This window comes from Eubalaena glacialis, chromosome 15 (genome assembly GCF_028564815.1).
Source record: "Eubalaena glacialis isolate mEubGla1 chromosome 15, mEubGla1.1.hap2.+ XY, whole genome shotgun sequence".
In the NCBI taxonomy this organism is placed as follows: Eukaryota; Metazoa; Chordata; class Mammalia; order Artiodactyla; family Balaenidae; genus Eubalaena; species Eubalaena glacialis.
This window is the reverse complement of record NC_083730.1, coordinates 53838478-53855787: the sequence shown is the minus strand read 5'-3', so window position 1 is coordinate 53855787 and position 17310 is coordinate 53838478. Positions and strand designations below refer to the sequence as shown.

General features: G+C 35.6%; 1 protein-coding gene across 3 annotated transcripts in view; it reads left to right on the top strand.

Moving 5' to 3' along the window:
* RBBP8 (RB binding protein 8, endonuclease) overlaps positions 1–16154 on the top strand; it is a 96062-nt gene extending 79908 nt beyond the window's left edge. For 2 of the 3 annotated variants that reach the window (XM_061169310.1, XM_061169309.1), the window contains exons 17-21: positions 2610–2750; positions 6635–6704; positions 10513–10609; positions 13385–13526; positions 14833–16154. In XM_061169310.1, the coding sequence (XP_061025293.1) occupies positions 2610–2750; positions 6635–6704; positions 10513–10609; positions 13385–13526; positions 14833–14930 (548 nt within the window). In that variant the 3' untranslated portion in view covers positions 14931–16154. The remainder of the gene's footprint in view (positions 1–2609; positions 2751–6634; positions 6705–10512; positions 10610–13384; positions 13527–14832) is intronic. The other variant, XM_061169311.1, reaches the window with a different exon arrangement.
* Positions 16155–17310: the final 1156 nt, after the last annotated feature.

Genomic DNA, 17310 nt, shown 5'->3' with positions numbered 1-17310 from the left:
GGGAGGGGGAGGTGTGGGCTGGGACGAGGTGAGAGAGTGGCATGGACATATATACACTACCAAATGTAGAATGGATGGTTGGTGGGAAGCAGCTGTATGGCACAGGGAGATCAGCTCCGTGCTTTGTGACCACCTAGAGGGGTGGGATAGGGAGGGTGGGAGGGAGATGCAAGAGGGAGGAGATATGGGGATATATGTATATGTATAGCTGATTCACTTTGTTATACAGCAGAAGCTAATGCACCATTGTAGAGCAATTATACTCCAATAAAGATGTTGAAAAAAAAAAAAAGTAAACCTTAACAGTGATTTATTGTCTTTTTATAGTAAATGACGCTTAAATAACTTTCTTCTTAAGAAGATGACTTTGCTTTTAAGATTAGTTTTGGGGGCTTCCCTGGTGGTGCAGTGGTTGAGAATCTGCCTGCCAATGCAGGGGACACGGGTTCAAGCCCTTGTCTGGGAGGATCCCACTTGCCGCGGAGCAACTGGGCCCGTGAGCCACAACTCCTGAGCCTGCGCATCTGGAGCCTGTGCTCCGCAACAAGAGAGGCCGCGAGAGTGAGAGGCCCGCGCGCCGCGATGAAGAGTGGCCCCTGCTCGCTGCAACTAGAGAAAGCCCTCGCACAGAAACGAAGACCCAACACAGCCAAAAATTAATAAATAAACTTATTTAAAAAAAAAAAAAAAAGATTAGTTTTTTCCTGGGACCAGTTCCTGATAATGTTTTCCTCAGTTTTGTAGAAAAGGGAAAAACTAAAGTATGACAACTTTGGCTTCAAATTTATCTACTTAATCTAAGAAGATGATAGTTTCCCCAATATATTTGAAGCAAGTATCATATGGAGGTGAAACTAGAGCTTAAACTAATGAGTTTAACTAGGACTTAAACTAAAATTACCTAGATAATTTTGACTAAATAAGGTGTTGTGAGTACTATTGCTGAAAAATAAGTCACTCCAGTAATTTAGAGGATTAGAACAACAACCATTTTCTTATCTTTCATAGCTTCTGTGCCTCAGGAATTCAGGAAGGTCTGGGCTGGGTGGTTCTGTCTCCGGGTCTTCTGCAGTTATAGACAGATGGTGGCTGGAGCTGGAACAGCAGAGGGCTAGACAGATGGGAGATACTTGGCATCTCTCTCTCTCTCCTTATTCAGTCTCAGGGCTTCTCCATATAGTCTTCCCACATGGGTTAGTTTGAGCTTCCTCATTACTTGGACACTAGGTTCCCAGAGTGAGCATCCCCAAAGAGCAAGGCAGAAGTGCATGGTATTTTTATGATCTGGACTCAGAAGTTGCTCAGTAGGAGGAGTTCCAAGGTCACATTATAAGAACAGCAAATGGAATAGGAGATATTGTTGAGCCCATACTTGGAAAAAAACAGTCTGCCCATTTTACCCATGAGGTAGATCTTTTTCCTACTTAAAATTGGTTAAAGATGAAACATACCATTAAACTCCCAATTACTACTATTTCAAGTCAAAACTGATTTTTATATCTCTACTCTGTGTTAGACTTAGTAGCTGCTATGATAGAAAGATCAATAAGGATATGGTCTCTGTCCTCAAGCACTTTACAATCAGAAGTCTGACCCGCAAAAAAATGAATCATTAACTTATTGTGATTTACTAACAGCATACACAGAATGCTTTGGGAATGCCTAGCATACTGCCTGGCACATAGGAGTTATTTTTACTTACAAGTTTGACCCTCAAAATGAAAAATGAACAAATGTTTAATCATTCAATAATTATCAAGACACAGTTCTGTATTAGGAATTGGAGATAATAGTGAACAGAACAAAAGTACCTACCTCATGGAGCTTACATTGTAATAGGGGAGAAACAAACAAGTATGATATGCTAGATGATGGCAAGTGCTAGGGAAAGATAAAACGGGGTGAGGTGCCAGAGAGTCTGCATGGGGGGAGGTGGTAGTTACTTTATATAGAGTAATCTTGGTAGGCTTCAGTTTTGTCATATCTGTTAGCCAACTGAATCTATTTCTATTTTTAGTAAACTGGTGTTTTTAAAAATATAATTATATAATGGAAATGTAGTTAGTACTCTGAAGATGAAGTTAGCACTTTGCATATCAAATATGGAATTGAATTCATTATTTCTGTAACACTGAACTTCCAAGAGTTAATGATAATGCAAGAAAATACTTTTTTGCTACCACATTAGAAAAATAAGCAGGTAAACAAAACTCTATAGAGATTTTGATGTCAGTTATTTATACATAGTTTATTTAAACTTCATATTTTTCACCATTTATTATGCTGTGTTTTCTGTTCCTCACCATTCCTTTCTGTAGTTCCTTTTGGTTTAGTATGAATTATATTGATACATGAGCTGATAGAGAGAAAAAGACTTTTTAACATTTATAATGACAGTAACAAACCTAGCATTCTCTTCACATGAGTAAAGGACATTTGAAGGCATAACATAAAACCTTTATAAATGTGCAGTAACTACCCAGGCTTGGGGTTTACTGTTGCCTCATACACATCTGAATTATTTTGTGGCAGTTCCTACAAGTTTCACATTGGTCTACATAGAAAGCAAAAAGCTTGCTTGTTGCCTAAGCCAATGCTCTTTCACATAGATGGAGAAAGAAAAATGAATGATAGCTTGGAAGATATGTTTGATCGGACTACACATGAAGAATATGAATCGTGTTTGGTGGATAGCTTCCCCCAAGTAGCAAATGAAGAGGAGTTGTCAACTGCTACAAAAAAACCAAACTGTAAGGCAATTTCCTTTCTAATTATGGTTTTTCCAGTACACTGAGTTTAGTAAATTAAGTCATATGCTTATTAACAGAGGCTTAATAAGGTATCTTAACCAAGTTTCATGCTTCTTGAATATATTTTTTTTGTTTTTTTTAAAGATAATTTCAGATTAATAGAAGAGTTACCAAAAATAGTTCAGAGGGTTCCTATGAACCTTTCACTCAGCTTATAAAAGTTTTGAGAAAATTCTTTGTTAAGTGATACCATAATTAAGTGAATTATTGTAATTGAGTGAAAAGAGGAAGTTTTGCAGAAAATTCAGACCCGTTTCCTGCTTGAATACTTTACCTTCCCAGATAAAATGCTATATCTGTCTTCTTCAGATCTGTTTTATTAGAAGCAGTAATTCATAATGTAGGATAGCAATCAAAAGAAGAACAGTCTAAGTGAAACTCTTAAGTAGATAATCTGAATTGAAAATTAGTTAAAATTCTTGCTAAATATCTCTTCCTTACTGTGAGTAAAACGGTCAATTTTTAATTTAGTGCAAAGGTGGTTTTATAGTGGCTTAAATGAGCACAACTTCTGCTATGACAATAGTCAAAGCATTGAATATAAATCTATCTTGATTATGTTTTCCTTGTGCTTTTTAAAGTGACAGCCCACAGGATGAGACCTTAACCAAAGATACATAACAGCATGCTTTTGTTTGCTCAGTCGATGGCAAAAACTTGATCAAGCAAATTTCGTGATAAAAATTCACAACTGTTCAATTCATTTTTCTCCCCAAGCCCTTTGCAAATTGGTTTCACTTCAAAAAAAAAAGATATTCTTTTATAAGGTATAATTATTAATTTCTATCTTTTTTTTTTAAGTTGCTTTTCACACTGAACATCCCAGAATTTCTTCTCACTTAGCTTTTGTGGCAATGCTGCACTGCTCTTCTGATCTCTGGCAACTTCTGTTTCCTAGAGTATCCCCAAGACTCTATTTTCTTCCTCACACTCATTTTCTCTCATGCTTTTATTAAATTACCTCTGAAAATAAAACTCCAAATCTGCATCTCTAGTTTGATTTCTCCAATGAATCCCAGCCCTGCATTTCTTAGTAATCCTACTTCTGCGTCTCTTCAACAGCTTAAACTTAAGATATCTAAACCAAGTTCCATTTATTTCCTACCAAGTGACCTTTCAGACTTTTTTATTTTTCCCAGTCACTCAGGCATAGAATTTAGGACTTTCTGTCCATTTATTTCATTTTCTAGACCCCCATATCACAAAATTCTACCTAGTCTTCCCTCACAGGAAGGAGTAGATTTCGGGCAGGATATCAAAAGCTCAGTTCTGGACATGTTAGTACTTACTAGATATTCAAGGGGAGGTGTTTGTAGGCAGTTGACATGTGTCAAATTTGGACAGGAAATCCAGAATAAAAAAAAATGACTTAGTGGGCAGGAGGTGAACAGCAAGTAGATGGAGCTGAAAGTCATGACACTGAGTGAGAACACCCAAGAATTGAATATAAATAGAAAAGAGGAGTATTTCAAGTTCTGACCTCTAGGATATGGCAACTTTAAAAGGAAGAAACCAGCAAAGGAAACTGAGAAGGAGGTGCAGCCTATGAAGTAGGAAGAACACGAGAGTATGTGCTGTTCTGTAAGACAAGTGAAAAAGACGTTTCTGTATATTCGTTACTCCCACCCTCGTCCTTTCTCTTCTGAACCTCAGACTTTATTCCACTTACATACTGGACATCTTATAAGCACCTTAAAATTAATATATTCCAATTAGAAATCTTTATTTTTCTACCCAAATTTGATCTTCCTCTGCCTTTCTGGGTTTCATTAAGCCTCAGTTACTATCCTCACATTTACTAAAGATGGAAATGTGGGAGTCATATTTGACTTCTTTCACCTGACCTTCGTGCCCAGTCTAATACCCTGGCAGCAGTATCTCCAAAATATATTTCATAACCCTTCACTTCTCTCCATCTCTGTAGCCACTACCTGGTCTCAGCCACTCTGATCTCTACCTATTCTATTCCAGGCCTCCTAACTGGTCTTTTTATGTATCTCTTATCTCTAGCCCAGTCTCTAGAGAGAATTAAAAGTGATTTAGTTTAAATTTAAGTTGGATTGTATTCTTGCTTAAAAATCCTTCAATGAAAAGAAGATATTTGAATGGCCAATAAGCACATGAAAAGACGATCAACATTCTTGGACAGTCAGGGATGGCGATAACAGTTCACACCCCCAGAATGGTTAAAAAGATTGCTAACATCTAGCATTAGCAAGTGTGAAGAGCAGCTGGAACTCTCATGCATTGTTGGTGGAGTAGAAAATTGACTATACTTTGGAAAACAGTTCAGCAGGGGTTTTTTAACAGCTTTATTGAAGTTGTCAGTTTTTTGTAAAAGCTAAGCATATTGTGACCCAGCAATTCCACTCCTAGATATATACCCAAGAAAAAAGAAAACATGTTCACGGAAAGATGTGTTCAAGAATGTTCATAGTAGTGCTATTTGTAATAGGTCAAAACTGGAAACAACCCAGATGTCCATCAGCAGGTGAATAAATTGTGGTATACTCATGATGGAACACTACTTCACAACAAAAAGGAGGGAACTACTAGACTCATCAACATGGATCAGTCTCTAAAACCTGTTGAGCTAGACAAATGCACAAGATGAAAAAGAATACATACTATATAATCTCATTGATATGAAGCTCTAAAACAGACATAACTAAGCTATGGTGATAGAAATTAAATCAGTGATTGTTGGGGAGGGGAGAGACATAAGAGAACATTCTTGTGCAGGAGAAACAGTGGAATAGGAAACTTTCATGGGAATGTTCTCTGTCTCGATTTGGGTATTAGCAGTTACACTGGAATATACATCTGTCAAAATTCATCATAGTACACTTAAAATCCGTGTATGTAAATTATGCCTCAGTAAAGTAGATAATATTTGAAAGTCTTCAGTGGCTTCCCATTGCACTTGCAATAAAATTCAAACTCCTTCTCTTGGCCTCCATGTCCCATCATGATCTGGTACCTGCCCACTCCCCCCACCCCAGCCTCATCTTCCCCAACACTTCCCTTTTTTGCTAAATCTCAACCACACTATCCTCCTCTTACTTCTTATAATGTGCCAAACTTTTTGCCATCGAGGACCTTTACCTAGAAGATTCCCCATTCGTACCTCTTCTCACGGCTGACTTCTCTCTATTCATCAGTTATTACATTACATGTTCAGGTAGCCTTAGCTGTCTGCTTGCTTAATGTCTGTTTCCCTCACTGCAATGTAAACTCCGTGAGGACAGGAGACCTGGTCTCTCCTGTTCTACATTTTATGTCCAGAACTTAGCACAATGCTCAGTAAATTTTGATTATTTGAACAGATGATAGCAGTTAGCTATTTGAGTCTAGACAACTTGGGATTCACGTCCATGGGCTCTAGTTCTTATTTTGTCACCAATATTCTGATAAAATTTTTAAATATTTTTATTTCCTAGTTATCAGCTACCTTAAAGACACATTATAAAAATCAACGGGACTAATAAGTGAACAGATTAAAACCCATCTTGTTATTGTTGTTTGGTGCCAGATGATAATGGACATCTGAGTAGTTCTTTTAAAGTCTAAAATACTTTTTATAGTTACGATTTTTATCTCTTTAGTAATTCTTAGGTGAGATAATCAGCACTCTCCTTATTATGCAGATGAAAAAGAAAGGAAGGAATTAGTTATAGAAAATTTAAACTAATTGCCCAGGGACCAGAGTATGAAACCCAATAAAAATAGAAGTTTTGGTATATGTCCTTTTTTCCCCCCAAAAAAGCTAATTATTTCTAAGTAAGTTCTACATTCAGTTTGTGGTATGATTGTTTTGTTTACAGCTCCTGGTGATAAAAAAGATAAAGTCAAACAGAAAGCATTTGTGGAGCCATATTTTAAAGATGATGAAAGGTAAGTTGGCCTTGGTTAATACCAGCAATGTGATTGGAAGTACCACAGAGCTATCTTTGTTTGAGGATCTCTGACCTATTAATATTGCTACTTTGGTTAAAATAGAGTCTATATCATTTACTTTATGACCATAACAAAAATGGAACTCAAGTATAAAAATGGCAAACTTTTAAAATAAGGAAATTTTTTTACCACCACTACCCTGTTTTGGACAGTGATGACAGTTATTTTCTCTGCTTCATTATAACATATTTTATTCTTACCCTATTTTACTGTGAACTTTATTTGAACTTCAGCAATTTATTGAATACTGTAACTTGTATATAGTATAGCCTTTGGGTGGCAGGCCTTAGGCTGTGCTTCAGAATTATTTTATGAGAATTTTTAAATTAAAAAAAAAAATTTAAGCATCTTGATTTTAAACCATAATGCTCCTTTCTGCCTTTTATGCAAATATGCAAATTCTCTAACTTTCAGTCATGTACTATTCATTCTAGAAGTGAATTAAGGCACAGCAGTCTATTCAAAAAAACTTTTTATGCTTTTTTTTCTTTAAGTTATGATGTTGGCAAATTCAGTCACTCAATAAGTAAAGTTATTGTTTATACTTTGATCAAGAATTTAGAAATCTGACAGGCCAAGATAAATTTCTACTGTTGCCTGTAAGACTCTAATAGATAAGAGCTGTCATTTTGTTGCTAAATGATTCTTTCCCTTTATTCCCAGTTTTCCAAAGAAATAGTACCGTAGTATCTCAGATGTGACTAGAGAGAGTCTTGTTTAAGTATCATTATGAACTAATGGATTTAAATATGTTTGATGCATTTCAATCCATTGCATTTATCACCCTTACGATACTCAGATTGTCCCATCTTTGCCCAGCAGAAGCCTCTTTGAATGGACACTACTCTAGCTGTCTTTCATAGCTTCCTTGCTCTGGTATGAGAAGATGTTCTAGGCTCCTGCCATAGGCTGGAATCTGGCATTTCTCCAGGAGCCCTAGTTTAACAGTATTTAGGCCGTAGTCTGACTGCTGGGGTTGCTTATTGCTCCAGTTAGCCATTGTTTCTGGACCTTTTGGCTGGACAGAGTTAGAAGTAAAGTTTTTGTTTCATTTTGTTTTTTAAGATAAACTACATATGTTCATACTGATAGCTTCAATTCAAGTTCAGGACTACAGGATTTCTCTGTAACCTCCTCTGTTACATCTGTATCTAGTTCCCCGCTTACTGAAAATCCCACTTCTCAGTGCCACTAACATCATTCTTCATTTAACTTGATTCCACAGAACACTCTCAGAATAATTCAAACTATTATGAATAACATGATTTATGAAAATGGTTTAAGACTTTTTTGAGTCTTTTTGTCCTTACGATATATCCCATCAGAAAGGTACAGTCAAATCACTGTGTTTTCAGGTCACTTAGGATAATTATTTTCTCTGTAGTTGTGCCACCAACCCAGTATCCATGTTTGTGTAATTTTGCTTTTGATTTTTTAGAAATTGTTTTTTCTTTTTATCTTTAATTCTTTCTTTAAAATTAAGGAAATTATGTATATGATACCAGAGGCTGCAAAACAGGGTATATTCAGAAGTCTGTCTTCTATTCTGAAGTCCCCTTCATTTTGATAGCTTCCTATTCCTACACACATAACCATTTGTTAAAAATTTATGGGTTTCCATCCATTTTAAGAAGTAAAAGCAAATTTCTATATATCTTGAAATTGATGTAGATATAGATAATTGTACTCTCTTCTCTATACAAATGGTAGAATGCTGTATATGCTTTTCTCTACTTTGCTTTTTTCATTTAACTATATGTCCTGGAAATCACTCATAGTAGTATATAGTGATATTCCTCATTTCTTTTTCTAATTTCATGGTATTTTGTTGTTTGTACCATAGTTTATTCCCTAGCAATGAGCATTTGGGTTGTTTACAGTTATGCTAGCATGCATAATGCTACAGTGAATAGCCTTGTGCATTCTCTTTTCAAATTTTTGCCTGTGCATCTTTGGAATAGATTCCTAGAAGTAAGATTGCACAGTAAGAACTGTCATTTCAGATGTTTCTAGTATAGGTTCACTAACTTTTTTTTTTTTTTTTCTATTTTTGGCTGTGTCGGATCTTCATTGTGGCGCACGGGCTCCAGAGCACTTGGGCTCTGTAGTCTGCGGCACGCAGACTCTCTAGATGAGACGTGCGGGCTCATTAGTTTTGGCACGCAGGCTTACTTGCCCCGCAGTATGTGGCATCTTAGTTCCCCAACCAAGGATCGAATCTGTGTCCCCCGCATTGGAAGGTGGATTCTTAACCATTGGACCACGAGGGAAGTCCCATAGGTTCACTAACTTTTAAAAAAATACATGAGTAGTTTTATTTATTCTGCAACCATTAGATAGCTGGAGATGCAGGACGTGGGTAAAGATGTAGGGATGGTATAAGTCTCAGAGTTAGTATGGTCCCTTTCCCCACTGAGAGTACTAGCAAACCCTGGGAAGATGGGTTGTGTTATGTCAGGGACAAGAAGCTTAGTAACCTTTTAGGTGATGCTTGATGTCTACTGCAACTGCCAGTCTACTAGTGGATTCCCTGCTGCGTTATAGTACACTACAGAAACAGGATAGATTAGATTCAGAGGAAAGGATATGGCTAAATTATATTCTATATAAACCTAAGATTCCATAAACTATTTGAAAGAAAGTATAGTCATGGCAATATTTTTTTATCTGTTGTTTCTTGGTCTTTTTTAATTTACCGGTTGCTCCAGAGAGTTGTTGGATTTAAGCACAAAAAGGACCTATATAACCTGATATGTTTTGAAATAGAGCATTTAAAGCTTTTTTTTGAAGAACAGTACTTGCCAACTATCAAAATACCTCAAAGGAGTAGATGTGTTACCAACAGGTCATTTTAAAAGTCAGTTTTTGTGAGTCAGACTGTTTAAGTTCACTGGTGATGTTTCTATTATAAACAAATGTATATGGTGTTACATAAGTCTTCATTTACTTGTAAATTTGGAGTTTTCTATATTGGGCTTTTTAAAGTAGGATGCAAGTATATTATAAAGAAATGTTCCATGCTTCCTGATTGCTTTTTCTTACTAAAGAACTGTATACCTCATCAATCCATACCTCAGTGGCTTTGACCCCTCCTAGGTTTCCAGTGGTTCACAATAGAATCTTTGTCTTTAAGGACAAGCACAATGATAATTGTGCCTAATATTTTGAAGAATTTAAGGTAGACGGAAGCGACAAAAGAAATTGTTGGAGAAAATAGTAAATGACATGCAAACAAATGAATTTGTTCTTTAACAAATGAATTTGTTCTTTAGGGAGGAGTAGGTTAGCCCTGATTTATGGGTTTTTAGTACTAGAAACCGAGTTAACAGGCAGTATTCTCTCAGTTATGTTATAGAGTAGCAATTCCTGAGTTTAATAATACAGCATTCCTTTATAATTAGGTTATTTTATATTTTACCTCCCAACCTAATAATTATTTTCAGCCAGCCAGAGGCAAAAATAGGAAGTAATAGTTATCTTTTTCAGTTAGAGAAAAATATCTGTAAAAATACCTGGTATGTAAAATACTATGTAAAATACTATGTAATATGTAAAATACTTAATATTTTAGTGGAGAGTGAATGAAGAAATGCTTGTTTTTTTTTCACATTCTGGGGAAGCATTTCAAATAAAATGAATGAATGTTTTGGGATTATTTCTCCTCTGGATGCTCACCTTTGCTAATTTAAAACCTAAACCAAAGGTCTCTATAGTAACAGATAAATTTAATTCATTTTCCCCCCAGAGAGACTAGCTTACAAAATTTTCCTCATATTGAGGTAGTCCGGAAAAAAGAAGAAAGAAGAAAATTGCTTGGACACACATGTAAGGAATGTGAAATTGTAAGTACTAATGTAAATACTGTCATTTGGGTTTTTTTAAAGATGGCTTTATAGGCATGATTTAAAAATCACATATACAAACTGTATTTGTATCTAGAAACAAGTTTGAGCCAGGAATAACAGAATGAATACATAGAGTATACATACTGGCTGGGACCTGAGAGATATAGATGAAAACGAAAGCCCTCAATTTCTCTTAGATTCTCTAAGTGAATCTGGAGCCTAAGCAGTAGTTCTTATTTCCAGCTTAAGACATTTGTGCCATTTGTCTTTTTTATGTTTATTTGTATATCTTTTAATTTTTTTAACTTGTGTTATGTTACAGCAGAGGCTCTAATACATATACTATTTGGGCGAAATTTTGACATTTTAGTTGGAAACTTGGCTATTTTATTTTTTACTTAAACACCAGCACTCTCAGGAAATGAGATGTACTCATAATTGTTTTTTCTAAATAACTAGTACAACCATAAGCTCTTTCCCCCCCCCCAAACATTTTCCTTTCTAAACAAAATGTGATGAATAGGCTCTACTTCATCCTTAAAACACAATTGTATTTTCCTTTTATACATTGGGTGTCTTTGACTAGATAGTATATCTTGAAGTAGATTGTACTAATTGTCCTCTTAATAAATAGTGCTAGGCAGGTTCTGTGTCTTTTTGAAACGTACTGTTTTTATTTCTTCCCTTGCTGTCCTTTCGCTGTTGGATACCTGCTTCCAGCAATATACTTCCCCTTTTAAATTTTCTTTTTAAAAACTGTGGCTAGAGAATTTGATCACCAAGCACATTAAAGTTATGTATGAATAGGTTACAGTGCAGGGAAGCATTTGGTGAGAAAAATGCTGTCATATACTAACAGTGGGAGTGTAAACTGAGATCACTATTTTGGAAAGCAGTTTGGTGATACAAGCAAAACCTCCTCCTGTATCATGAGTTTTCATAAAACAAATGTATCATGATTTCTTAATTAAGGAATATGGTCTATACTAAGTAAACCTCCAGTTTTTAGTTCTAAGTGGAACTATTACTACCAGTGAGAATAAAGCTCTTTTGCTGGAAACACTGTTAATTTGCTTTCCTCCTCTCAGGAATCATTTTTTGTGCTGTTATCCAGTCTCTGAAAACACTGTTTCATGCATTTTATTCCATTTTTTCAGTTTTTTAAGGTAGAGGGTAATTCTGTTCCCTGTTACTCCCTCATGACCAGGAGTGAAAGTGCCAGTCCCATGTATTTAAATATTGTCTGTATGCTTACAATTACAGTTCCTAAATTTTTCCCTTTGCCTATTCCACATGTGGAATATGCAACATACATGTGGCTAATAGTCACCTCAAATTTCACATGTCCTAAAGCACACACACAGTTTCTATCTCCAATTCTCAAACCTTACCTCTGAGCCTTTTATATGTCCATTCTTCTCTAGTTTAAACCAGAGATCTTGTAGTTACCTACTTTTTTCTTTCATATCTCAGTAATGGATCTATCAGCAAATCCTATTGATTGTACTTTCAACACAGCAATGAATGGTCTTTTTTCCAAATTGTCTTTTTAGAATAAAAGTTAAATCATGTCACTCTTCTGCCCAAAATCCTTAGTTGTCTTCCTCTCTAAGAAATGGTATCAAAGCCCTTATCAAGGACAGCAGACTCCCACCCCACCTCCTCTCTGACTTTATCTTCTAACACTCTTCCGCTTGCTTGCTGCATTAACAGCTACACTAGCCTACTGTTGTTTTCAAATATGTTGTAATTTGGTGGCAATGTTTCTCTAACACTGACTGATAACCATGATTCTCTAAGGGCAGTTCCCAGGCTAAGGTAACAAAGGCTTATATTCATGGCAATGAGAATGAAGAAAAAGATACCCTCCCCCAAAAAAGTTTCAGAGATACTCTAAAACCTTTAATTAATTAATCTATGTAAAAGAAAAATATATTAGAAACCCTTTACTTCAAAAAATTTCTAGTCCTAAGTCTGCCACTTTTAATAGGTGATATCTTTGGTGAATTATCACTTTGATTTTCAGTTCCTCAAGTGTAAAATGGAATTAGCTGGATTATGTGATCCTATCATTTGTGTTCTATTAAACTTTACACTACTGCTTTATTTTCTTTAGATCTAGAGCTTGAAGACCGGTATAGTTTTCACATAAAAGTTTTATCTTTCTTTGCATGAAGTTCAGGTTCTTTATGATCACATTTGCAAAAAGTAATATGCCTTTGATCCTAATTGAAAGATCTAGTTTAAAGGGGGAAGTCGTGAAGCCTACAACATTCAAAGCTAAATTTTTATTTTAAAAAATTGTAGTGAAAGGAAAATTACTTCAAAACACACGTTATATTCAAATAACAATTGAGAAATGTGCTATTCAGAGTGCAGGCCTTGGCCTTTTTGTTACTGGTCTGAGAAAGATGAAGAGTTCGCACCAGTATATAAATAAGCTGTGCCACTAAGCACGCTGTAAAGTTCAGCTGGCATGTTTTTTTTACTTGTAAGACTTTACTGATGCAGGAAGCAGTATGTTTTTTCACAGTGTGATACAGGCTCCTTTTCTTTATGGAGCAAACATTTCACAGACCAGCACTAACTATTAGTAGTAATTTATATAGTAATTTACTTAGAGATAGTATTACTTACTAATACTATCATCAGTGAGAATTCAGTTTCCTTAGCATGCTGAATAATAGTCTTCTTAGCTTCTAGTTTACAACCAGTAAGCGTAACACTCCATTTATCATTCCTAAGTGGAAAACTCACCAGTTTTATTATCAGTATTATGCAGATTTTCCAGCAGAAGAAAGAGAAAAGAAGTTGGCTTCCTGCTCAAGACACCGATTTCGCTACATTCCACCCAATACACCAGAGAATTTCTGGGAAGTTGGTTTTCCTTCCACTCAGACTTGTATGGAAAGAGGTGAGAATACAGATTGTAACATTTTGGAACTTTTTTTTTTTAAATACTGTGTATACCCGAGTCTAAATACTAAACTTTTTCTCCACGGTTCTCTACCTTCTGCTGTAAGTTGGGTGCCAGTTTTGTGACATAAATACAATTTTGCAAAGATAAAGGCTTAACTTTCAACTCTTCAAATAACTTCATTGGAATCATAGATTGTTTATAAGCACTTTAATGGGATTGTGTATGCATTATTCTCCTTTATCATTCAAATTTCAGAAAGTAATTTCTGTTTTATCCAGTCATCAAAATGACTTTTCATAACTTTACAAAAGTTGCCAGCAAAGTTATGTTGTTGAAAAGCATCTTTTTTTTTTTTAAAGAGACTACTCTGAATTTTAGATGTTAAAATCTCACTATCCAGAATGCTAATTATTTATAAAACATATTTGAGTAAAAAGGACTTTTGTTTGTTTGGGAGACTGTTGACATGCAACTAGCCCCTTCAAATACAGCACTTACATTTAGTGTAATTTAAGAACATACGCAGCTTTAAAGCTCCAGAAATTTAGTGATAAGTTTTTCCAAAAGATGCAAAGTCTCTTACAGCTATTACCATACTTCCACTTTCCCCATTAACAAGTCCTCTTTGACATGATGTCTCTGCTTGGTCATCAAATAGAATTAGACAGTCTGGATAGAGCCTGTGCTTGTACCCCTAATATGGCCTAGGGGTATGGCAGAGCAGAATCCTCCCCTGAAAACTACGTGAATGGAGACACCTTAGGAGAATCGAATAGTCTGAAGAATATAGGGACATGTCATCTCATCAAATAGCTACTGAAAAAAGTCTTTTTGATAAGCACCTGGAATTTATCATAATAGTAAAAAGTTCATGTTTACCATTTGTCCCCATTTGCAACCAATGGGAGGCAGAATAGGAAAGTGCTTAAGTGCTCTGGTTCTGGAGTTAGATCTTGGGCAGGGCGCCAGCTTTCCTACTTCCTAGCTTTGGGAACTTGAGCGAGATATCAAACTTCCCTGGGTCTCCATCAGCTCAGCTGTGAAATAGGCATAGTGGAAGCTGCTGCAGAGGAGTGTGAGAGTTATCCTAGACAGTATACAGCACATTTGATAAATGTTTGCTATTGTTTTTAGTATAAATGAGAAAATTGATGCTAAGTAGTGAAATCATTAATCAACACAACCAGCTAATAGAAAAATCATGTGAACTTAAAAGGCATTAAATGAGACACATGTTTACTGGATATATGCTGAAATATGTTGCAGATATTGTCTTTTAAATTTGTGATTTATTTTTAAGGTTACATTAAAGAAGATCTTGATCCTTGTCCTCGTCCAAAAAGACGGCAGCCTTACAATGCAATATTTTCTCCAAAAGGCAAAGAGCAGAAGATATAAATGTTGAAGCAAAAACAGGAGAGATGACAATATTCTTTTTATTTATAGTTAAAGTTGGTATTAAACATTGATTTTTTTTGACCTTCTGAAAACTGATTTATAAATCATTTTTCTATTGAAAATGTTTTGAAATGGCATTTACCCATCACATAGACGACTATTTAAAAATGGATAAGTTTATGTCGTATTTTCTTGCTTTTGCACCTTTAAAATAATAAGGTGCTTCTATTTTGCACTCTAAGTTAAAAGTTGTTTATTACTTTATTTGGTAATACCTAATTACAATTTTGAAAATGTGATAGTTGTAGTCTGATTTGTTGCCTTTCAGATCTTTTACTCCATCTTCCCTTGGTATTCACATTCAGCAGTGACTTCATGTTAACATAGATTTTTATTCTCTTAATCAAGTTGCTCTTATGTAGGTCATTCCAATGTCTGGCATTCATGTCTTTTAAAAGGCTAAATTTTAATAATCCTTTTAACTTTCCAGCTTCTTTCATTGACTTGAAGTACTACTCGGTAGTGAATTCCTTTCAAGGTGACTACAAATATCAACTTTCATTCCTTTGCCACGTACTATAAATTAACATCCTCTGATCATACTATTCCAGCTCTTCACATGTTTTCTTTTCATCATACTTGTTATTCCTAGTGCAGTTTTCAAACTGAATTTGAGTTCTTCTCCGCCCACATGTTCAAATTCAGTTAGTTGTATTTCTCTGGATTGACTAATGTTATGAACTTCCAATTTGTGAACAAAATAGATTTCTGTATTTAGCAACTTTCTCCTCCTCCAGAACCTAGTGTCTGAGTCATCAAGATGACTGACCGCATCTGTGTCACCTTTTCTAGTGGCATTTTATCAGTGTCTTGTGTATTCCTTTAATCCAGATCTTGACAGTATTACATAAGCAGGAGTACATGACACACTGAATGCAATGCCTCACTAAAATCTAAATTACCTTCTAGATATAACCTTTACTTCTCAGAGTTTTTAAAAATCTGTTTAGTCTCATCTTCCTCATTGATCAAGGTTTTCATGAATAAATGACATCAGTTTTATGTTTTCACAGAGGGGACTGGAAAATAAATCACTTATATTTAGTATCTACTTTTATGTTAGACCCTCTTTGTGCATTGTTTGGCTCTGAATGTGATTCTCAATTTTTTTTTTTTAATGGACCTGTCATAGTTTCTATTCAGCACTTTTCTTCCCTTCCCAAATTGTTTATCCTATGTTTGATTTTTTGTTCTCTGCTGGCAGTCAACTAATCTCCCCCAAATAATAGCCATTCATTGGTCACTTAGTATATTCCAGAAACCGTGTTACACTCTTCACATAGATTTTTCTCTTTTAATCTTCAAATAATCTTGTGAATTTATGTATCAGCTTAACACTAAGCTGCAAAAAAATAGATCCAAAAAAGATTAAACAACAAATGACTAGTTTTCTTTTTCTCACATTAGAATGTCTGGAGATGGGCAGTCCAAAGCTGGTCCATGCCCTCGTAAACCCAGATATCGTCTAGCTTTCTGCTCTTTCATATTTTGTATGTGGCCTTCATCCTTGTGACTATTAAATAGTTATGCCACCTCTGGAATCATGTCCATGTTCCAGGCAGGTAGAAGGGAAAAGAAAAAGGCACATGTCATTTGTTTTTGTCCTTCTTTAAAAAGTTTTCCAGAAGGCCCCTCCTAGTAACTTTCCCTGTGTCTCAATGGCCAGACTAGTCACTGAGAGACACCTGGATTGGAACAGGGCACCACAGGATGTGCAGTTAGAGCTGTATATCTCCAGTGATGTTTTTTTAAAAAGGTAGCCTAAGCAGACACAAGAGATTGTCTACCTGATAGTGGCTTGACAGAAATACAAACCTTTAGCCAGCATTTTTCATTTTTCCTCAGTAAGCCTGTGAGGTTGGGTAAACTGAGGTCTGTTCGTCTGCTGTTGACCAGCTCTACCTTTAAATGAAGTAATGTAATTAGACACTTTTTAAAAACACTTGAGTCAGACAGATGCATTTAAACACAGAACTGCAGTTTGTGATTTAAGATAATTATATGAAAGGGCTTCTTCATTTGTAAAGCATTATATATGTTAGACAGTATTTTCATACAAATATGTATCAATCACTGTATGTAGTTACATATAGTTTCAGGTTGCCTGTGAGCTTTTTAAAGTTGAAGACCTGTGATGTAAACTTTGAAAGCATGCAGAACCTGGATGTCAGCGCTTCACACTGGATTAACACCTTTCCTGCCTTTGACAGGCATCCCGATTAAACCATTTGAAATGTAAGGTTGTCAGAGGCAGCAGTTTGAATGAGTTAATCATAGGTATCCAAATGTATATAGAAGATACAACATGCTACCTTGAGAA